Consider the following 24,755-nt stretch of genomic DNA (forward strand, 5'->3'; position numbering starts at 1 on the left):
CTATTTAACAAAAGTAGCCTTGACCTAAATCAACAAACAGCAAATTTCATCATTCATCAAAAAAGTTTTACCTCTTGAGGAAGTTCTAGTTTAGAACGGTCAGTTCCTTCTTTTGACTGAAGACCCATCAGATAAGGTACAGGAGCATCAAGAAAATGTAGCAGAGAAGCAGGAAGGATGGGCACATAAACATGCTGCCACTGAAATGGGAACAAAAGTGTGGTGATGCCTTCTGCCACAGTCATCAGGCGTTGATAATCTGCACAGAAGAAGGAAAAAATGGAAGAAAAGAAAAATCCAAGTAAAAATACAATTGCCTTATTAAGCTTGAAAATATCAGAAAAAATCTGTTAAAATTTATGATTATACAGAAAATAGGTCAGTTTTATTCCTCCAAAGTGGGTGTGGGCAGGTGGAAAACATCATCACACTCCTTCTTTTTTTTTGGTACTGGGCATTGAACCCAGGGGAGCTTTACCACTGAGCTATATCCCCAGTCCTTTCTATTTTTTTGAGACAGGGTCTTGTTAAGTTGCTGAGGCTGGCCTCAAACTTGGGATCTTTCTGCCTGAGCCTCTCAAGGTGCTAGGATTACAGGTATATGGTACTGTTCCTGGAACACTCCTTGCTTCACTGGTATGGGACTCTACATTCCCTTAAAATGTGGAAAAATCAAGAACTAATATAATTGCTCTTTATTATATTCAGTGGTACTTATTCCACTGAAAATGTACAAATTATATTACCATGGAACATTTTTGATTATATGCATACTCATATAATCCGAAATCAGAAGCTCATTTTTTTCTTATACATATGATCATGGTGATAGCCTTTGGTAAGCTGATTATATTCTGTTAGCCCTCATTTGTGGGCACATAAAATGAAACAGATATACAATCATAGTCACATTTCCTATATTTAAACCTATAACTACAGAACCATCATATGTAGGCATAAAGTGAGTTACAAGATAATTAAAGGTGTTCTGTTGTTGTAACTGTGTTTTGTTTACACGAATTAGCTTATCAAAATTAAAAACTATTCACAATACTAAAGTGCCCTCTTAAACCACTCTGCCATAGATAATTTATATTTACATATGCCCACAATCCCTATTTAAACCCTTAGAGGTAGACTTTTTTTTTTTTTTTTTTTTTGTACTAGGGATTGAACTCAGGAGCACTCAACCACTGAGCCACATCCCCAGTCCTATTTTGTATTTTATTTAGACACCAGGTCTCGCTGAGTTGCTTAGCTGGCTCTGAACTCATGATCTTCTTGTCTTAGCCTCCTGAGCTGCTGGGATTACAGGCGTGTGCCACCACACCTGTTTTGTTTTGTTTTTTGGTCCTGAGGTTTGAACCCAGGGGCACTTTACCACTGAGCTACACTTCCATCCCTTTTTATTCTGAGACAGGGTTTGGCCAAGTTGCTCAGGTTGGCCTTAAACTTGCAATCCTCAGCTTCTAGTTGGTGATATTTCAGATGTGTGCCACTGTGCCTGACTGGAGCAGACATGTTTTATAATCCAGATTTTTGTTTTCTTAAATTTAGAAAGATAACACAGTGTGTAGATCATATGTATGAACTACTGAGGGCAGTACCCTGGAACGAAATACATTAATATTTTTGCAGTGAACCAACAAATGTTCTACAATAGGGCAAAAAAAAAATCACATATAAATAGGGCTATTTTAGTTCAGGTTTGGCTTTTCTGTTAAGTAACTTACACAAAGAACATTTGGTTTTCAGAATTTCTTGGATTTGAGAATTAAAGATAAGGACCATGGACTTGTAATAAATACCTCACAAATTCATGCTGCAAAAATACAGTAAAGCCCTAGGGAGGAAGACTTCAGGGAAGTCTTAATTTTAAAAGGTTAAGGAAAATGATCAGATGCTACTTGTTCACATTATCTTGTCAAACATTTAACAAGCATATACAAAATTTTTCTTGTGTTATTTTATAAATTTCAAATGACTACCTTTAATAGTCTACAATAGGATTTTGGTAGTAAACCATTAGCAGTCCATAATCCTTATTTGATTCATTATAAAAACTAACATTCTAGATGAAACCTTCTTTATATAAATACTTCTAAAAGAAACACCAGGTGACCTGAAGGGTTTGGGTCAGTCATATGAGCACAAAGAGCTGACTTAATTATGTGGCTTGGAAAGACAGACACACACCATCATTTGATGCCCATAAAAAAAGTCAGGCTTAGATAGCTGGTATTCTGTGGAGGTAAGGCGAATGGTAGTCAAAGGACATCAGTCACTTACTACTCTACTTAACTGGGTAGATGTTTGAAGTGTAGTGACAAGGGTCTTTTATTAGATGAGTGGGGGAGTGGATGGAAAGCTGATTTGAAATCCATGAAGTCTGCTTGATAACCCCTAGGTTTAGAAATTATACTCTAGGAAGAACTAACTCTACTTGTGCTCTATCACAGGATTCCATGGCCACTTGACCCATGTACCATCTCTTTACTGTGGGTTCCCTCTGAGAAGAGCAGTATTTGTCTTATCTCATATCTTGCCCACAAAGCACTTAGCCAGTGCTAACTAAATTTATTGTCCAAATTTACTGATGCTACTAAATGTTGTACTCTTCTTCTCTTTACGCCCAACAGAGTCCTAAAACAAAACCAAAAAATGAGAAGCAGGAAGATGGGCAAGTAATTAACCATAAGACAATCAAACTCAGAAAAACTTAGGATCTATTCTGTGGCCATCCATTTCAACCAAGGATTGGGGGCTTTCTTATTTTCATAACTTCAGTACTTAGTGAATTATGTTGTACTTAGTACATTATGTTGTACTTAGTACAACATAATGCTGCCTATAGTAGAAGTTTAAAAAGTTTAATCAGTGAAATAAAAGGATAAGAATATATAATTTTGTTAGTATCCATAACTTATGTAGACTTGCTTAGATTTTTGCCCACAAGATTAAAGAATTATTAATTTTTTAGGGAGAGAAAATGGTAACTCCTCAGACAACAAAATATTCACTAAAAAAATCACATTTCTTGGAACATTCACATTAACATTCAGTTAATTACAGGTATGCCCAGGCACATTATAAGAAAACATATCCATTTACTGAGCCATAGTGGTTGTTTATCATGCAGAGAACCAAGTGACTCATTCTAACTATACATAAGTAGACCTTACAGGGTTCAGAGTTCTGTTTAAAAACAAAAATCACATTTTAACATTTACCTCTACTATATTAAAAATGTAAAGATTTTAGCAATGATATATTAATGCAGGCTTGTTAAAGCCTTTCAGAGTGGGGAAAGGACTCTTGGAAGCTTCTTCAGCTTTCTGGAAGTAAGTAGAGAATTAAGAAGCTCAGTGTCACCCCCATCAGGAAGATTTATTCTACATGTCACTCCTTAAGTATGCAGAGAACAGAATCTCTCAAAAATAAGAAAACGACTTCATATTCATTTCATTAAAATTGCTTATGTCTTGACCATATTCAAAATATATGGTATGTCTTCTGTAGGAAAAGCTATCATAAAAATAAATGTTTTGTCCATATTTGCTAAGTATTAAAAACTGCTAACAGTTTAACTGTGGGTTTTATGGAGTTTTATTTCTGCAAAAATAGTTTTAAAAAATAAACTATTATCAGGGTTGTTTTTTTTTAATACTGTTAAATTTCTAAGAGAGTCACTTCCTTAAGGAAAAAAGTCAATGTTGGTAATGCAACTAGCTTCTTCAAACACATACATAGACATAAACTGGGCAAGGTGGCACACACTTGTAATTCCAGCTACTTAAGTGGTTGAGGCAGGATGATCACAAGTTTGAGGTCAGCTTGGGCAACTTATTGAGACCCTGTATCAAAATAAAAAATTAAAAAAGCTGGGGATGTAGCTCAGTGGTGGAGTATTTGCCTAGCATGAATAAGGCTCTGGGTTCAATCCCTAGTACCACCAAAAGAAAACAACAAAAATGCAGAAGAAAAAATACTTATCATTTCTTCTACCAATGCCCTTCAGTGAAAACAAAAAACAAAAACAAACAAACCAAGGAACACACCTGTACCTGAACAAACTGTTTGGGTTTCTTGCTCACTGCAGAGAGGGAGAATGCAAACTTGAGAATATCTTAATAAAGGAAAAAAGTCTATTATAAAATTTGGGATTTAGCTGGATAATTTTTGGGAGCATTTGAGATTTAGCTGGATAATTTTTGGGAGCATCTAAGGAAACAGATTTGCTTTGGATTGGGAGCTGCCAGAAATCAAGGCAATTCTATGACTAGGTATCTCAATAAATCTGATTGATAAGGAGCAAAGACTAAAGTGAGTATAAAGCTATAACTTGGGTTGGAGATGAAGCTCAATGGTAGAGTGCTTGCCTAGCATGAGGCCCTGGGTTTAATATGCAACACACACACACACACACACAAATTGGTGAGCAAGTAGCATACTAATTTAATGAGGAAGAGGTCTGGTATTTTGTAGGGTACACAGTGGTCTTGCTTGCTATTCTTGTGAGACCGCTTATTCCCTGCAGGAGAACAACATTGCTTAGTTTTGCATATCACATCAGTTTGTAATAACAGTGAGGCCTATCTGTGAGAGCCAGACCAGTTCCAAGACATCAGGGTCTGATTTTATTTATTTATTTTTCAATTATAAGTCAGACATAGGCGAAAGGCTCTGAGTTTTAGCAGTCAAATTATGTGCCAGTTATCCATTAATTGCCTCTCCATTCCAAATCCACTGCGTACATGCTCTATGAGAACCAGATGGACTCAAGCATTTTCTTTTTCAGTGATCACAATATTAAGCTTTGTAAGGAGAAGGCAATGGAAAGACACTGCTGGGAGAAGGGGCTTTTCTTCCTGGTCCTAGTGGGCAATGTATAGTGTTTTGCTTGTTATTGCTACTGTTGCATGGTTGACCAGTGGTGTGGATATGCAAAGACATCTAGGGGTACAACGCCCCAACCCCACACCTAGAGTGAGCAGTACCTCAGTGACTGGGCCCAATGGTCACCTTCCCAGGGCCCTCTCAACAGAGATATTGCACATTCAGACCTCCCACTTACAGTGGGGCAAGACAATTGCTGTGGGCCTGCTCATCAGCTGCAGCTCATTTATACCACGTTTGCTTTCCGCTACCCTGGGGCCTGAGAACCAGCTCTGGCCCAGGTAACCCACTGACTTCCATTCTTTGCAAACACAATTTTGTCAGTAAGAGATAAACAATAGCCTTGGGATATGGGTTCCTCTTTCACCTTATCCTTCTTTGGGCATTCTTTAGAGTTTTCTTTATGTCTTTATAGCTACTCTCCTATATACATTAATAATACTTTATATTACACTCTTTTGTTTAAATTATTGTGTGGTTTCTGTCTCCTTCTTGGACCTAACCTGAAGGGCACAAGGTTTTGAGCAGTCAAACCAAATTCCTAGCACTGTGTCTACTTTTTTTTTTTTTTTTTTTACTGTTGTGGGGAAAATGTTCATCTCTTAGAAAACAAGTTCTTCAAGTAATGGCAACTGGTACCTTGGACTATTTTCTTCCTTTAATTATGGAAAACACTACCATGAGAAGTAAAAATAAATTACCCATTTTCACCCTTTCTACTTAGGCATTAAAAGACTGCTGTACTAAATAGCTCAGTAAGACCCTGTCTCTAAATAAAGTACAAAATAGGGCTGGGGATGTGGCTCAGTTGGTCGAGTGCCCCTGAGTTCAAGCCTTGGTACAAAAAAAAAAAAAAAACCCTACTGTACATGGTTTGCTTTTCCTTCACAATTCTACTCACTAATAGGTATTCTTTCTTCCGGTTCTTTATGCCCTCTGCAAGGTTGGTTGAAACATTAGTTTTTAAGATTGCAATTTCTTAGCAAAAATAAAACCATTTTTAAAAATTAAATCAAGAAATAAAAGGTAGAGTTTTCTTCCTTAAGTGTTGTTTCAATTAAAATATTTTAGGGAAGTGTTTTTTTTTTTAACCCCATAGATATTCAAAGTGATGGATATATAAAAGAAGCATCAATATGGTATATGAGGCTCTTCATGATTCGTCTCTTGCTTGCCTCGTTTCTCACCAACATCCCATATGTAGTCAAACATCTACATGTAGTTCATTCATTAAATGTGACATGCTTTCACAGACTCTTGTGCCTCTGCATACTCTTATCTTCTGCCCAGAATGTCCCTTCTTCTTGCACTGCCTGGCTAAGTTCTACCTTTTCCTCAGATCTGTTTCTCTGAAAGCTTTTTCTAAATAATTCTTATCACTAGAAACTTTTCTACATGATTACATATTACCTAATCTTTATTTCCATCAAAGCAATCACTCATCTCACAAAACTATTATAATCCTAATAATCTAAATACACCTTTTCCTTAACATTTTCTCTTTGAAGTAATGATTATGCATACACTATGTTATACAGGCTAGGCCCAAACTTTGAACTTAAGTGATCCTCCCGCTTCAGTCTCTTGAGTAGGTGGGACTAGAGGCATAGAGCTAATGACCTTATCAATTTATCCATCTATATGCCTTCTCCCTATCCTCCTGCAGTACTCGAGAGAGAACTCAGGGCCTCCATTATGCTGGGCAAGCACTCTACCACTGATCTACATCTCTAGTCCTTTTTATTTTGAGATAGTGTCTTGCTAAGTTGCCCAAACTAGCCTTGATCTGATCCCCTCTTGCTCTTGCCTCCCAAGTAACTGGGATTACAAATGTGCACCAAGAGGCCCAATTAATGACATTTTGAATTTTTAGCATTTGATACAGGGTCTATTAGGTGGTAAGTGGCCATTAAATGTGTTGAAGAATTAAAATGTTAACATCTACGGTAAGTAAAATGAAATAACACCTTTTAGACATTTAAAAATTATGTTTGGCTGTTCCATAATAAAACATACTATCACAACTTTGTCAAACAGTTGCTCTGGTGTACACCCCAAGGTAGCAATGGCTTCTGCTGCCTTGCCCCTGGTGTCAGCCCCTGCTGTGCTATCTACCAGCAACCAACCTGGAAGATAAGGTTGGCTCCTCAAGGACAGCACAGGGGTCTAGGGTTGGAGCCCTGATGATGCAGGTTGGAAAGCTGGCCAATCAGCACTGCAAGGCTCTGGCATCGGCTACAGGTGATTAGTACCAGCAGGGGGCTATGTCCAAGGGAGTTTATGCACTACTAAGTACTGCCAAGGGAATTGTGAAGTGTCCAGCACAGCTCTGATGAATTTCCTGGTGAGGCTGGATGACTGTACATCAATGATCCTGAATACAGTGACTGATTACTACTGAACCATGAGGGTTTGGGGGACTAAGAGCCATGCATAAATTAGCTCATGCACCTAGCTGCAGAGAAATTCACCTCAGATATTGCCAACAATGCCCTATAGCATTATCAAATAAAGGGCCTATGACAGCTCCCAAAGCAAGGGCTGTAAGTATTCTAATCATGGAGGACTTGACAACTGTCCTAAGCAAAAATGGTATGTAAAACCAACAAATTTTATACCTGAACCTAAACTTGCTTGTCCTTGTGTCCCCATGACAATTTTTAAATTTTTATTTATATTTTTAGTTGTAGACAGACACAATTTATTTATTTTATTTATCTTTATGTGGTGCTAGGATCAAATCCAGTTCCTTACACATGCCAGGCAAGTGCTTCTATCACTGAGCTACAACCACAGCCCTGTCAATCTGTTTTTGTAATTTTAAAGAACCCTAAAAACAATCAAAAACACTTAACTTTCCTGTTACCAAAATGTTAAAGAAAGAATTAGCTACAGATTAAACACTGGTTAAAACAATACATTAATAAACTGGGTGACAGATGTGGAGAAATCACCCAGAATGCAGCACAGAAACAAAAAGAAAAAAGAGGCTGAAATACAAAGAAGACTGAGCAAGGCAAGACAGGTTGTTATGTTTAATAAGTTTCAAGAAGGCAAAAAAAGAAAGAAAGAAAGAGGATACAAGAAATATGTAGAAAGATGGTTGAGAATTTCCCAAAACTGGTGAAAGACATTAAACCTTGAATCACAAGTAAGTCAAAGAAAGCACAAAATACAGGATACCAAAAACAAAATCAGTTGTCAGAATAAATACAAATTTTAAAATTCTTAGAACAAAATACCAGATATTAAAACTTACAGAATGTAATTGACACAGGAATCAAATGCTTAAGATGCTAATAGCAGAAGGGGAGATTCAAGATGGCAGATTAGAGAAGGCTACATTTCCAGTTGTTCTGTGGCTCAGGATTTAAGCAGCAGGAATACTCCTTTCTCAGTGAGGCGGGTGAAAGAGGGAATTTACAGAAATTCAATATCAGACAGAGATTTTTAGAGACTCAGAAATTAGGGTACATTAAACAAAGGACAAGAATGAGTACACTGAAGCTAAGCCAGTGGTGGCAGCACCACTGATTTACTACACAGGGGAGGATAACACAGAGAAACACAAGACAAATTTGACATGGAAAATTCTATCTGAGCGCTGCTGAACCAGAGGCTGCACAATGAGCTGGTGTTTGAAAAGTTCTCTGTGTTTCTCAACTGGCAAGAGGAGAGCTAAGGTGGGGAGCCACCTTAGGGAAGCCAATCTGTAGCTTGCTGCTGTGGGACCCAGCAGACTATAGCAAGTAGTGCTATATTGTCCCATAAATGCTTATCATGTGGCTAAGGTATACCTATAAGAACATGATGGAAACAGGCACAGAGAAGATTATACCAGGAGAGATCTGAGTCAGAGATACGGAGGGAAGTGTGGTAGCTCACAAAATCAGCTAAAGAGGGTCAGGAAACTGAACAGGCAGGCATGATTACATTCAGGAATTACACTCAGGAAGTGAGCCTAGGAAAGGCACATTCATGGGGAGTGGACTTGTGGAGGTTTTGGCACCCTGCCCTACAACAGAATTCCTGGGAGGACCCTGAGATCCAGACTCCCTAACAGAGCAGATACCACCTAACAATAACCCAAAGTCCTAATTAGAGCTAAACACAAGGATCATAAGTTCAAGGCCAAGGTTGAATTTCCCATTTAGAACTCTGTAGTGGCCCTACCCTGGGAGTGCATCAATCTGGTCTATCTGAACAAAGCTCCAATAGAAAGTACTTCCTATTCCATTCTACTTTATACTGGTGAGAAGGGAAGAGCTATATCAGCTAGCTGTGGTTCCAGGCCACTCCAGCTGCAGCTCAGTGAGCAACACAAAAAGAAATAAGGTTTGCCAACCCCCAGCCCTTGCTCTAAGAGGTACATAGCCCAAAAAGAAATAGAAAGAAAGGCAGTCTGGCATATGCAGTCAATATCCATCATTGTTGACAGTTCTGACTACCTCAGAGGAAAAAATTCTTTTATTTTTCATTTCTTTCTCCTTTTTAGGGGGAAGGTATGGTGGGGGTGTTCTTGCTGTGCTTATTGGTTCATGGATATACCTACATATAAATGTTTGTTTCTGTTTTTTCTCACTTTTAAATATTTGTTGTGTTTCTTTGTTTTGTCTTTTGAGGGTTAGATGTTTCTATTTGTTCATTTTGGTTTTCATAATTGTTGTTTCTTTTTTTCTTCTTTCTTGTCCCTCTAATAGCCAAATCCTCCTTGTCTTTCCCTTTATTGTATCTTTTACTTTTTTTTCCCTCCTTTACAGTCATCACTTGCTACATTTCTACTGCTTTTTCTGTACACATTTTGAATATTCTAAACTTTATGTTACCTTCCTATCATACTTTTCCTCTTAATGAACTATATTTTCACCACCTTTTAGAACTACTTGGTTTATATAATTCCTACTGCCACCATTCATGCTGCAGCAGTTATTAGTACTGTGGATGGCACAGTTGATACCTGCTGTTTACTTTAACGCCAGATTTAGTTCATGGCTATTTACTGCTATTGTTGTTGGCAATTGCTGACCTCAAAATTCCTGTTTTTGTAGTAATTAGCACTGTATACGTCACAATAAGCACCATTTATTTATTATAAAGCTGTAAATAGTTTACTGCCATTGTTGCTGTTGTTTAGTTCTCCCTGTCCTGTGAGCTGCTAGGAGTTTACTGGAACACAGGGTAGAGACTACTGCTGAGTTACATCCAAAATTCAATCAAGAAACAGTGCACCTTGCTCCATACACGAACTAAACCATTCCCAAACTTCTATGATATTTTAATGCAAAGAACAGAGGAGACAAAAACCCCAAATAAGGAATACAATATGGAGGCAGAAATGTTGAAAAACTATCAAACAGAAATCTTAGAAATGAAAGACACAATAAATCAAGTAAAATGCTCAGGTGAAAGTCTCTAATAGAATAAACCATGCAGAAGACAGAATCTCAGAGCTGGAAGGCACAGTGGCCAGCTCTGAACATTAGACAGTATTAAAGAAAAGAAAATGACTAAATAACCATGAACAGAATATACAAGAACTCTGGAACAACTGTAAGAGAACAAATTTAAGAATCACTAAAATTGAAGAGGGTTGTGAGATGTGGACTAATGTTGTTCTAGGGACAGACGAGGCAAGGCACCGAAGATAGCAGGAAACAGTTTTATTTGGCTGCAGCCAGGTTCAGAGGGCACAGCTTTTGTTGTAATCAATCAATCCCCTGAATCCTGAGTTCAGGTGGTTTCAAAATCTTATACACAGCACGTAAGGGGAGGGGCTCAGAAGTTCACAATCTGCAGAAGTTTACATAAAAGCAGCTTTTTCTTTCACTGTTTTGGGCAAGTTAACCCTTCAAGGCCAACACCTGAGAAGGGGAGAGCTTCTTCTTCCCTTTCTTTCCTCCCTCAGCCAGCTGTTACCATGGAGCCCAAATGGTATCTTATCTTATCTTAGGAATGTAGACATCTCTGTAAAGCCCCAGCTCAAGGCCAGAGGCCTTGTTTGCACATTTCTACAAACTACTATACTGGGGTACATGTTTGTGAAAAACTAGTAAGGGGGTACCCAGCACCTGGAATGCTGATATCTTCCCAGCTAGTGGCCAAGTAAAACAGGGCAACATGAAAATAGGAAGTTTATCTACATTGAACTCTTTTGTAGAGACTCTTTTGCTAACAGTCCCAAAATCAGCCATGGTGAAGATTTCTGGATAAGCCCAGTTAAGACTTTTCTGTGCAGAAAGAGGGTACCACTACAATGTCATGGATAACCTCTTCAGGAAAATAATTACAGAATAATTTCCAACCCTTGGGAATGAGATGGACATCTAGACACAGGAATCATTCAGAATCCCAAATAAAACAAGATCAAAAAAGAACTTCTCAGGCTGGGGTTGTGGCTCAGTGGTAGAGCGACTGCCTAGCAAACGTGAAGCACTGGGTTCTATCCTTAGCAAAATAAATAAAAAAAAGGTGTTGTGTCCACCTACAACTAAAAAAAAAAAAAAAAAAAAAAACCTCTCTTTGACACATTTTAAAATGCCTAACATACAGAGCACCAAGGATAGAAATTTAAAAGCCTCAAGAGAAAAATATCAGGTCACATTTAGAGGCAGGTCGATTAGAATTACTTATGATTTCTTATCACAACTTCTAAAATCCAGGAGGGGTTAGAATAATGTGTTCCAAGCCTCGAAAGAAAATAACTGCCAACCAAGATTGCTATAGCTTCCAAGATTGCTGTATTCAACGAAGCTATCCTTCAGAATTTAAAAGGAAATAAAAAACTTCCAAGGTAAGTAGAAACTAAAAGAATTCATGACTACTAGGCAAGCACTAAATAGTTTAAAAAGCTTGCAAATGGACAAATCTCATCTGAAAAGTAGCTAAGAAAATGAGAAACAAAACCAAATTAAACATTAGAAATAAATCAAAATGGCAGGAATTAATAAACATCTCTCTATAATAACACTGAATGTAAATGATGTCAACTCTTCAATTAAGACACATGCTAGTAGAATGGATTAAACAATACCCAACTATACATTGTTTGCAAGAGACTCGCCTTACAGGCAAATAATCCAGCCACAAGCTGAAAGTAAAAGGTTAGAAATTGATATATAATGCAAATGGAGCCCCCAAACAAGCAGGAGTAGCTACTCTTATATCCAATAAACCATATTTCAGACAAAATTAGTAAGAGACAAAGAAGGTCACTTGATACTTATAAAGGGAACAATAAACAAGAAGATAAAATGATAGTAAATATTTATGCCCAAAACATTGGTATACCTAATTACATAAAACAGACACTACTCAAAGATTCAGATAGATCCTAGTACAATAACCCTGGGTGATTTCAACACACCTCTCTCACCAACCGATAGGTCATTCACACATAAACCCGGTAAAGACTCCAAGATCTAAAAAAATTTATAAATGACTTAATAGATACCTATATTCCGTGCAAGAACAGCCAAATTCACTTTCTTCTCAGCTGCTCATGGACCTTTCCCGAAAACACATCATATTTTGAGCCACAAAGTAACTCTTAGCAAATTTTTAAAAATGATAAAATTCCTTTCATTTTATTTGATCATAACAGAATGAAATTAGAAATTAACTACAACAAATTACAGAAACTATATAAAACATGGAACTGAACAACACAATTTCAAATAATGAATGGGTGATAGAAGAAATCAGGGGAGAAATTTAAAAAAATTATTAGATTCAAATGAGAACAGTGATACAACATATCTGAACCTCTGGAACACTATAAAGGTAATTATAAGAGGAAAGGTTTTTTTTTTTTTTTTTTTTTTAATAGCTATTAGTGCCTATGTAAGAAAATCAAAAAGATCCCAAACAAACAACCTAATGATAACTCAAGGCCCTGTGGGAGGAGGGGTGAACAAACAAATTCTAAAACCAGTAGAAAGAAGGAAATAATTAAAATCAGAGCCCAAAATCAATGAATTTAAAAAATATAAAAGATCAATTAAACAATTGACTGAAAAGATCAGTAAAGTAAAAGTAAGAAAAACTCTTTTTTATGTTTTTTTTTTAATTTTAATTTTTTATGACAGATAAGTTCTTAGCCAAACTCACTAAGAGAAAGAGAGAGAAGACACAAATTAATAAAATTAGAGATGAAAAAAGAGAAATCACCAGACAGCACAGAAATCCAGAGGATCATTAGGGACTGTTTTGAAAACTTATACTGCAAAAAAATCAGAAAACTCTGAAGAAACAGATATATTTCTAGACATATATGACTTGCCAAAATTGAATCAAGAGGATACAGAAAACCTAAACAGATCACTAACAATCAATGAGATAGAAGCAGTAATAAGAAGTCTCCCTATAAAGAAAAGCCCAGGATCAGATGGATTCTTAAGTGAATTCTACCAGACCTTTAAAGAAGAACTAATGCCAAAGCTCCACAAGTTATTTCATGAAATAGAAAGGGAAGGAACACTTCTATGAAGCCAGTATCATCCTGATACCAAAACCAGATGACAGATAAAGGAAAAAAAAAACTACAGATCAATATTCCTGATGAGCTTAGATGTAAAAATCATTAATAAAATATTAGCAAATCAAATTCAACAAAATATTAATAAGACTGTACATCATGGCCAAGTTGGTTTCATTCCAGGGATGCGAGTATAGTTTAATATGCAAATCAATAAATGCAATTCACCACATAAATTAAGGATAAAAATCACATAGTCATCTCAATAGATGCCTTCAACAAAAATCAGCACCCATTTGTGACAAAAATACTTAAGAAACTAGGGATAGAAAGAACTTACCTCAACATTATAAAGACTATATATGATAAACCCCAAAGCCAACAGAATGGGTAAAAACTGAAGGGATTTCCTTTAAAATCTGGAACAAGACAAGGGTGTCCATTCTCATTACTCAAAAAATTCCAGCCAGCACAATTAGACAAGAGAAGGAAATAGAAGGGATATAAATAGAAAGAAAGAAGTAAAATTATCCCTGTTTGCAGATGTTATGATCCTATATTTAGAAGACCCAAAAAGTTCCACCAGAAGACTGCTGGAACTAATAAAAAATTTTTAGCAAAGTAGCAGGTTATAAAATCAACATACAAAAATCAATAGCTTTCCTGTATACCAATAATGAATATGTTGAAAAAGAAATAAAAATAATCCCATTTACAATAGCCATAACAAACAAAACACTTAGGAATAAATCTAACCAAGGAGGTAAAAGACCTCTACAATGAAAAACTATAGAAACTGAAAAAGGAACTTGAGGAAGACAAGAGATGGAAGATCTCCCATGTTCATAGACAAAACAGAATCAATACTGTTAAAATGGCCATATTACAAAAGTAATACACAGATTCAATGCAATGTGCATCAAAATACCAATGACATTATTCATAGAACTAGAAAAAACAGTTCTAAAATTCATTTGGAAGGATAAAAGACCCAGAATAGCTACAGCAATTCTAAGCCAAAAAAGCAATGTTGTAGGCTTCACAATATTTGTCTTCAAATTATACTACAGAGCTATAGTAATAAAAAATGTAGGGTCAACACTTCAAAATACAGGCACGGCAATGAGTTCCTCAATAGAACTCCTATAGCTAAGGAAATAATACCAAGAATTAATAAACGGGATGGCATAAAATTAAAAATATTCTGTACAACAAAGGAAACAGTTAAGAATATGAAGAGAGCTGGGATTGTGGTGGGAAGTGGTGGAGCACTTGCCTACCTAGCATATGTGAGGCACTGGGTTCGATTATCAGCACCCCATATAAATAAATAAAGGTCCATCAATAACTAAAAAAAAAATTTTTTTTAAAAAAGAATATGAAGAAAGAACTACAAAACGAAATTCTTTACTAGCTGTCTTCTGACAAAGTTTTAACAATCAGAATATGTAAGAACTGGAAAAAAATTCCACCAAAACCCCTCACAAATAACCCAATTCATAAATGGGCAAATGAACGCAACAGACACCCCCAAAAGAATAAATACAAATGGCCAACAAATATATGAAAAACATTTAACATCATTAGCAGTTAGGAAACGTACATCAAAACCATACTGAGATTTTAACTCACTCTAGTTAGAATGGCAGCCATCAAGAATACAAACAATAATAAATGCTAGAGAGGATGTAGGGGAAAAGGATCATTATTGGTGGGACTGTACATTAGTACAAGCACCAAGGAAATCAGCATGGAAATCAAAACAGTAGCAATGGAGCCACCATATGACCCAACTATATCACTCTTTGGCATTATTTATTTATTTAAGCTGTGGATTGGGCCTTTATTTATTTGTATGCGGTGCAGAGAATCAAACCCAGGACCTCACACATGCTAGGCAAGCACTCAACCACTGAGCCACAACCCCAGCCCAACTCTTTGGTATTTATTCTAAAGAATTAGTCATCATACGACAGTGATACCTGCATATCCATATTTACAGCAGCATAATGCACAATAACTGAACTATGGAACCAATTTAGGTGTCCATCAATGTATGAATGGACAAAGAAAATGTGATAAATATACACAATGAAATTTTATTTGGCTATAATAAAATTAAGTCATTTGCAGGAAAATGGATGGATCTTAAGGGCATTATGTTAAGTGAAATAAGCCAAACTGAGAAAGTCAAGGGTCATACGTGAAAAGTAGAGAGTAAAAAGGAAAAGAAAGGTGAGGGGCGGGATCTCATGAAAATCAAAGGAAGACTAATAAGAGTAGAGAAAAGGGACCAGTGGAAGAGAGGAGAGGAGAGAAAGAGGAAATCCTGAGGAACTACACTGACTATTGTATTGTAAATTGTATTGTATTGACTAAATAAATTGTAATATTGTAAGCATGTATGAATTTGTTACAATGAATCCCACTGTTATGTATCCTTACAACACACCAATAAAAAATGGAAAAAGTAAGCTCATAGTGGTGAGGGGATGAAAAAGGTGTTTAATGAGTCCAAAGGAAGTAGAAGGGAGAATAAAAATAAAACCAGAAATTAGTAAAACAGAAAAAAAAAAATGATACAATATGGAGTGCCAATGAATATAAAGGCTGTTTCTTTGAAAAGAATAATCAAATTGACACATTTTGGGTAAAAATAATTGGGGAAAAAGTAGGCACACATAAATAGTATTAGGAATGGAAAGAGGGACAGATATAGCAATGATTGAGAAAATAAGGAGGGCTGGAGTTTGTGGCTCAGTGATAAGAGCACTTGACTAGCATGTGTGAGGCCCTGGATTCGATTCTCAGCACCAAATACAAATAAATGAATCCAATAAAGTCCATCAACATCTAAAAATAAATAAATAAATAAATAAATAAATAAAAGAAAATAAGTAAACATATTAAGACTTTATGCTAGTTGGTTGAAAGCTTAAGAAAAATATTCTAAGAAAAGACAACTGAACAAAACTTTATTGAAGAAGAAATAAGTCTAGAAATATATAGTCCTTCTAGAAATGAGGACTATAGGTAATAAAACTATACTACATTTGGGATTCATACTAGATAAGTAAATTTTAGCTGCTCCTGCCCCTCACTCCCCACACACAAATGAGTAACTATGTGAGATGATGCTATGTTAATTTGCTTCCTTATAATATCCTTTTTACTATTTATCTGTACTCCATATATTATGTGTATACCTTAAATATACACAAAATTAACTTTTACAAATAAGAAATAGGGGGGCTTCCAGGCTAGTAAACATATTGAGGTGAGGTAACATACTTGAAGAAGCCATTGAATCTCTACCCTAACCCCTACGCTTTCTCCTGTGCATCACTTCAATTTGGCTATTCTTGAGTTGTATTCTTCATAGCAAAACAGTTAACTTTGTATTTGTGAGTAAAGTGTTTTCTTGAGTTCTGGGAATCATTCTAGAAAGTTATCCAATCTAGGTGGCAGAAATTCCTAAATTTGTAGTCAGCTGGAAAGAAATGTGAGTCCAGGCACTCCGTTTGGGGCTAGAATCAGAAGTGAGGGAAATCTTGTAGGACTAACTCTTAAACTTGTGGAGTTTGAAATTATCTCTCTGTAGTGTTAGAACTGAACTGGGTTGTTGAGTACCCAGATAGCATCAGAACTCGTGGGTGTCAGGGAGGAAAAAACCTCTCATTTGGTTTCAGAAAACACTTCTTCATTTGGTGTTATAAAACATGCAATTTCTAGCATGATCCAGACTCTTAGAAACATACGGTTTAGGAAGAGGAATAAAAGGAGGGGAACCTTTGATTTCTAGGTAGGCATATGGTTACCTACATAGAAATCACAAATGTGCTAGGATCAGTGACCAAACAAAAATTTACATTCAGAATTTAGACATGTGTCTGACTCCTATGGAGTTGATCCACTGGATAGTTAAGGAAACATAAGCCAGTAAGAAAAAAGTGAAACACAAAATTCCTTGGTTATGCTGTATGTAAGAACTAAAATGAAATCAAGATCTTGACAATGGATGAACTTCAAATTTCAAGTCAGTCTGATAATGACCATTAGCTCCAAAGCTACTTTTGAATGGAAGAATAATATAGAAACAACAGAGTACCTCTAAGACTTCTGATCACCAAAAAGGTGGTCTGCTAAGGGAAGGGCAAAATAAGAAACTACTGCTGGGCATGGTGGTGCACACCTGCAATCCCAGTGGCTCAAGAGACTGAGGCAGGAGGATCTTGAGTTCAAAGCCAGCATCAGCAAAAGCAAGGCATTAAGCAACTCAGTGAGACTCTGTCTCCTAATAAAATACAAAATAGAGCTGGGGATGTGGCTCAGTGGTCAAGTGCTCCTGAGTTCAATCCCTGGTACCAAAACAAACAAACAAACAAACAAAACACAGAATGAAAGAAAAGAAACTACTGAAACCAGGGGATACAGTGTGAATCAAGTTTTCTCTCATTTTGTGTATCACTATCACCAGTTTCCTGAAGAACTTTTATAATAGTGACTAATTTAGGGACAGTATCTTTGTTTTTAAGAACTATAGACAGGAAGAACATACTTGGACTTGCATAGTTGACATAAGACTCACAGGCTCACTATAGAACAATCACACATGGGGATTTATGATCCAGATACCCAAGTTATTCTTGAGGGAACAGCCAGGCTCACAGACTGGATAAAAGTCACTATGAGTTCTGAGGGGAGACTGCTTGACTTCTCTTGTAAATGCCAAGTGGAATACCTCAGATGAAGCATTTGATAGGTTTTATATGACAGCCCTGTGAGATTGGCTTTATAATAATCAGAATAGCTGCCCACAGAATATGTCCATTATCCAGGTCAAATGCTGCAATTAAGGAAGTTCCTATTAATGGGCACCTCAAGTAATATTACTGTTGCAAAACTGAATTGTCTGAAAAGCCTTATTCAATTTGCTGTGGAAGGCTTTACTCAGAACAGTTCTAAAGTGAAATGGAAATAGTTTATTCTGGATCTTATTACATGGGGAATGCAAGGATATTCCCATGAAGGAGGGGGCCTCTTTTCCCCTAGGGATAAACTAGAACTGTGAGAGACACTGCCAGGTTCTACAGTCACTTGAATGGTACCCTATAAACACCACTTGACTAACCAAAAGGAGCTGCTTGATTTATGGATGATAATTCCAAGGTGAACGGACAACATCCTGTTTGGAAGGCCATCACTCCAAACAAATCAGCTTAGTGGGCTGACTTGCATACTGTTTTTTCAGCAGTGATGAGAGAGTTGACAATGGTAAAAGTTCCTGTGTCTAGGTTTTTACCCACTCATGGGCAGGAGCCAATGACCTGGTCATACGGTCAGGTAGATGGGCAATGGAAAATTGGACTATTAAAGGGAGGCCTATGTGGGGTAGTCCCATATGCCTATTTCAACTGACCCAAATAAAGTCTTCCTTACTGTTTAAAAAGTATCACGAATAATTTTTAATAAGATTACATTCATCACAAAAAATGATGTTAAAATATTGGCTGGTCAAATCGTACTACTTTTAGAATCCAGGTCACGGAAACTTACTCTCTGCCATCAAAGTATCAGAATTGCTTTTATGATTTATAAATTCTACAACCAATAAGATATGATGTCCACTTGAGCATGACTAGCAATTTGGGATTAGCAGCCTCACAATTTCTTCAAGAAAACTGAAACTAGCTTCCACTTTCTGACAAGGCTTTTAATTCACACACAATTTACAAAAGTGAGGGGAAATTTAGGGGCAGAGGGAGTAAAGCATAACAAACACACACAGGCATGCAGTGTGGAACTGTTAACTTCCTTTGTGAAGAGCCAAAGGAGGTAGGCAAGGCCCCTAAATATTCCTAAGGCTTTAATTATAAGTATTGGAAGTCAGACCACTAGTCAGGCATGATGGTGCTCATCTGTAATCCCAGTGGCCTGGGAGACTGAGGCAGGAAGATCAAAAGTTGGAAGCTAGCCTCAGCAAATTAGTGAGATCCTGTCTCAAAATAAAAAGGTCTGTGGATGTAGCTCAGTAGTAGTGCCCCTGGGTTCAATCTCCAGTTAAAAAATAAAGGAGAAAGAAAGTTACACAATGATGTTTTAAATTCCCCATATTTCATTCTTCCACTATTCTTTGAAAAGAGAATCATACTCTGTTCTTTCCACTGTCCTAGCTCCACATATTTCCAGGCTATAGAAGAAAGTGCTGTTTTTTGGGGTTTTTTTGCACTGTGGATTGAACCCAGAAGCCCTTAACCACTGAGCCGCATCCCCAGCTCTTTTTTATATTTTATTTAGAGACAGGGTCTCGCTGAGATGCTTAGGGCCTTACTAAGTTGCTGAGGCTGGCTTTGAACTCACGATCCTCCTGCCTCAGCCTCCTGAGCCATTGGGATTATAGACATGCACCACAGAGCCCGGCAAAAGTGCTTTTTTTTTTTTTTTAAATTTGGGGTTCCAGGAAAGAGCCTTCTCCGCCTGGATGAATTCTCTACTTAAAATTTCTAGCTTATTACCACTGCAAAGTGACTATGATATACACACTCTCTAAATAACAGATTGAATCTGTTTAAATAGGCTGTAGACCAGAATTTCAAATCAGTTTAGAGTGACATTTTCATCACTGAAAACCATCTACTCTGATACACTTTGGGTTTTCATGGTAATTGTTCAGTACTTGAAATGTTTTTTTTTTTTAATTTTATGGCATAGATTTATCAGTGAATAAGAAATGAAGTATAAAATGTTCTTTAATCCCCTTACACAGAGTCAGGAAGAGTGAAAGAAGGGACCAGAGCACAAATCAACATAATGATTCTTTCATCTCATGTATTTAAATGGAATGTCTTTCTCTAATGGGAGAGAGATTGTCAATGTTAAAATTTGCTTTTACACATAGCTTTCATTTCATATTTTGCAAGTATTTAGCACAACACCTTTATAACCGAGCCAAAAAATGAGTTCATAATTTAAATATAAATATTGATAACAGGTAAAGAAAGGCTAAATGCAGTGCACAATACAATTAATGTGGTGGTTAAGTACTTGGACAAAAACTGATCCAAGCCCAATTCTTGGTGCCACCGCATTGCTTATTTGCTATATGATCTTAAACAGATTACTTAACTTTCCTGAGACTCAGTTTCCTCATTAACAAAACATGGATTACAGCACTATTTAATTGTAAGAGGATTAAATGTAGGGGAAAACCCCCATATGTACATGCATTTTTTTAGCACAATTCCTGATATCAAGTGATTTTAGTTAATCATTGTATCTGCACCCCACCCCTGCCTTTACTGTATGCACATAGGGGAAAAAATATAGTTCTAAGAGCTGAACGTGATGGTGCATACTTAAATTCTCAGGTACTCGGGAAGCTGAGATGGGGGGATCACAAGTTCGAGACTAGCCTGGGCAACTTAGCAAGATCCCATCTCACACATACACACACAAAAAAATCTAGTTCTATTATTTCAGGATTCAGTCTCATTCTCAGCAAAAGACCAGACCAAATTACCAAAAACTACTCAGAGAATAAAAACATGCCCATAAATACTCATTCTTCTTCATTTACAACTAAAATAAATTGGTAGTATTAATCAACTAAAACTTCAACAGATTCCTTAAAACAAATGGGACAAGCAAATCAGAGTAGAAAGATGGAGGCTCAGTTCAGATAAGCAAGTGAAAAATAAACTGCTATTTAACAAAGGAAGTATCATAATGGCAAATTTTCTTAAAAAAAAAAAAAAAAAGCACAGTACACAGGATAAAAGAACATTTATTAGTATTTTTCCACTCCTTGGTGGTGAGGACATCACATCACATCACCCAAGGCTTCACATATGCTAGCCAAGCACTCTTATCACTGAGTTATACTCCCAGCCCATTTATTAGGCTCTTTAGTTGCAGATGGACACAATACCTTTACTTTAATTAATTTTATGTGGTGCTGAGGCTCGAACCCAATGCCTCACACACACTGAGCTACAACCCCAGCCCTGTCAGGCTCTTAATCCTGGAACAAAAGCCTTTTGACTCTATGTATGCTGCTAGGGATCAAATCCAGAGCCTTGAACATACCAGGCAAGTGCTCTACCCTTAGCAAGACCCCAGATCAAACAAATGTCTTGACTATGTAATTTTTTAAAAGCTGTAGTTTAAATTAAGTAATATGTTGGACCTCCACAACTTAAGATAAGCATAATTTACAGAAGATTACATTAAACTAATAATAACTACAGTAATATCAGCTTCTCTTCCATTTAGTGCCACTTTATACTCCGAGCGCTTTGTACAGGTTTTCTTATTTAACCTTCACAATAAATCAGTGGGACAGGGTGGGGACTGTTATCCTCATAAAAATAAGGGTACTGACACTTAGGAAAATTAACTAACTTGCCCATCATTATAGTTACTAAAGGATAGGGCAGAATTTGAACCCAGGATTGTTATGACTTCTAAAACCAATATAGGTTGGGCATTCCTAATTCAAAAATCTAAAAATTGAAATACTCCAAAATTTGAATACTACATGATGTGACTCTTCAACTCTACCTTCTTCAGGGAAAAATGTTAGGAAGAGGAATTTACTTAAAGTTAAAATTTTCAGTTCCTAGTAGGTGATTTAGAAGTAATGATGAGCACTAAAAAAGTGAGAGCAAGAAGAAAGAAAATAAATTTAGACTGGCTATCAGAGAAGAACTTCCTGTCAACAAAAACTGAGACACTAGAACATATTATCAAAGAACATTACGTAGGATAAACTGGAAGAAAACACAACCTCATGAAGGGTTGTCAACACACAAATAGTGTCAACATACACACAAGATGGGAAAGTACAAATATAGCTAACTTGGCTCAGCCTCACTTATAATTTAAAATAGAAAAATAAAAAAAGAAAAGTGATAAAATAAGCCTGACAGCAGCAGTCAGGAGATTGCACTAGAATTCTGCCAGCCTAAATACAAGTTAGCAAAATGCTAACCCAAATATTTATGCCACATTTTTCAAAGGATCCATCAAGGTACAGGTACTATTTTATAATTTTCTTCAATTCACTACCCCTTAAGACATGACATCTCTATTTCTTCTGTAAATTCATATTCAGATGGGAACTGGTATCCTTGTCTAAGCTCAACATTAGTAAATGTTAATGTACTGGAAAAATAAAACCCAGTTTGTTAGTTTTCAAGTGTGTAGGGAAATTTATGAATAAAAGATATCACAATGATAACAAACACACACACACCCTCTGGCAGAACTATTAGTTAAACTGGGAAAGTCTTGTCTGTTTCATGCCTGTACAACTTCTCTTCTCTCAAGTGAAATGTTCCCACAGGCAAAGTTCCAAAGTTGACTGCTTCAAGACACTTCAGAGTCATCAATTTCATTTATTCCTTTCCAATGTCAGCTGAATTTTCATCTGAACCTTTACTGATTTGTAAAAAATGGGAAGTCTATATATCCCTCCTCATAGTAACTGGTTTTCTTCACTTTCATGAAAAGAATGAATGTTTCTTTAATGAGGATTATATATTATCAGGAAAAAAGGGCTATTTCCATTAAAAATTAAATATGTCCAAACTGGTCTAGGTAATATTATTGTACTCTTTCCTGTTTTTCTCTATAGCACTGCCAACTCAAAGAGAAACAACATGTAGTTATTGGTTCCATCCATACCAGTTCCTTTTACACAAAACAGAAAAAACTCCTGACCATTAATTACATGGTTCTAGCAATATAGCTAAAGGAAATCCAGTATTTGAGGATGTAAATACTTGTTTTGGGAAAATAACACCTACCTTGTGAGTAGAGAAGGATCTGCATTTCTAAAAGAACACAGGTAAATACCTGCACCAGGTTCTCTAATCCCAGGAGCTCAAAAGCCTCATGAAGAGGGTAGTCAGAGAGGGGGAGTTCATTGGTCCCAGGCCTCTGGCAGATGACAGGTTCATAAACACCATAAAATTTCAGTGATCTCCCTGGAGGTGGAAGAGGTACTTCATAAAGAATATTATGGATGTAGCTCTCAAGCGGCAAGGGTGGTGGCTGCTGTGAGGTAACTGCCCTGTAAAGTTGGATGAGGAATTTCTTGCAGGCCTGCATAAAAGGTAGTGGTGTGATCAAGCATATACTTTTTGAAACATACAGGGTATCTCTGTTGATATCATAGGAGTTGTATCGCTGGAGTTTCAAAAGGGAAGTTGTATCGCCCTCATCAATGCTGCTTGCCAGTGAGTCCATGCTGCATGAGGATGAAGCATAAACACTGCTGTATTGCTCAGCGTTGTGCATCTGGTAGAGTGTCTGCATTGCTGTGCAGATTTGCTTACTTGTAACTTCTTCATAAAAAGTGAGAACAAAACCGTAGGTGCGAGAACCATCTTCCCGGGTAATTATAAATGAGTGAAACTGAGGGTCTTTACTTTCAGTTTGGGTTCTGAATGATAGCCCTTTAGGCATGCATAACTGTAGAGGAAATGGGGAGAAAGCATCAGAATACAGCATACAAACAACTTCAAACCTGAAAAAAAGATGTTTGGCTTTTTTTTTTTTAACATTACAGAATTCAAAAGGACAGGTTTTTAATCTAGCTTTAACTTTAGCAATAGCCTTATATTAGAAATACATTGTAAGCTCACTTACATGTAGATAAAGGTATTTTTAAAAGGAATATATACATGCATATATCAGAAAAATAATCACTGTGTGGGTACTACAAGGAGGGGGTTTTATTAAGATTGAGAAGATCTTTTGGTCCCAGAAACCTCTAACCAAGCTTGTAACCTTGAACAAGTCATGTAACTTCTCTGAACCTCAGTTACTTTTACAGTTGCTACATCAATAAACTGAAGATGGAGTATATAAAACACTTTACAAATATTTAAGTACCATTTTTGTGGCAATATGATGCTTCAAAGGAAAAGGGAAAAAAGTGAAGGCTCATTTGATAATGGGAAAAAAAGTTTAAAAAAACAACAGTACCATCTTTGCTTTTTTTGAACAACATGATACTTTAAAAAAAAAAAAACTGAGCCACAATCCCAGCCCAATATGATATTTTATCTTAGAAAAAAATAAACAGAAAATGAAAACATTTTGATACTGACACAGAAGGGAAGAAACAAGACATTTTTGATTATTTGAAGTAGAGATTGACGTTCTAGGTCTTAGGAACTAGCAAAATTAACTCAAACTTGGGAACAAAATTACCCAAGAAGCTAAAGATTCTAAATTTAGCATCTCATGCATTTTGATGCTTAAAAGGCATGAGATATTAAATTCTTTAAAATATTTCAAATAAATTACAGAAAATTAGAAATATACTAAAGAAATAAGAACTTGTAATTCAATCATATTCAAAAATAATCTTATTTGTTTT

The 24,755-nt window shown here is 36.4% G+C and overlaps 1 protein-coding gene across 8 annotated transcripts in view; it reads right to left on the bottom strand.

The window, feature by feature from the left end:
* Dennd5b (DENN domain containing 5B) overlaps nucleotides 1-24,755 on the bottom strand; it is a 185,584-nt gene that overhangs the window by 81,239 nt on the left and 79,590 nt on the right. For all 8 annotated transcript variants that reach the window (XM_046435723.2, XM_046435724.2, XM_046435725.2 and 5 more), the window contains 2 exons: nucleotides 23,176-23,842; nucleotides 72-259 (listed from right to left, as the gene is read on the bottom strand). In XM_046435723.2, the coding sequence (XP_046291679.1) occupies nucleotides 72-259; nucleotides 23,176-23,842 (855 nt within the window). The remainder of the gene's footprint in view (nucleotides 1-71; nucleotides 260-23,175; nucleotides 23,843-24,755) is intronic.

The sequence above is a fragment of the Marmota monax genome, unplaced genomic scaffold (genome assembly GCF_021218885.2).
Source record: "Marmota monax isolate L192 unplaced genomic scaffold, Marmota_monax_Labrador192_F-V1.1 WCK01_AAM20220418_F8-fsc00012, whole genome shotgun sequence".
Classification (NCBI taxonomy): Eukaryota; Metazoa; Chordata; class Mammalia; order Rodentia; family Sciuridae; genus Marmota; species Marmota monax.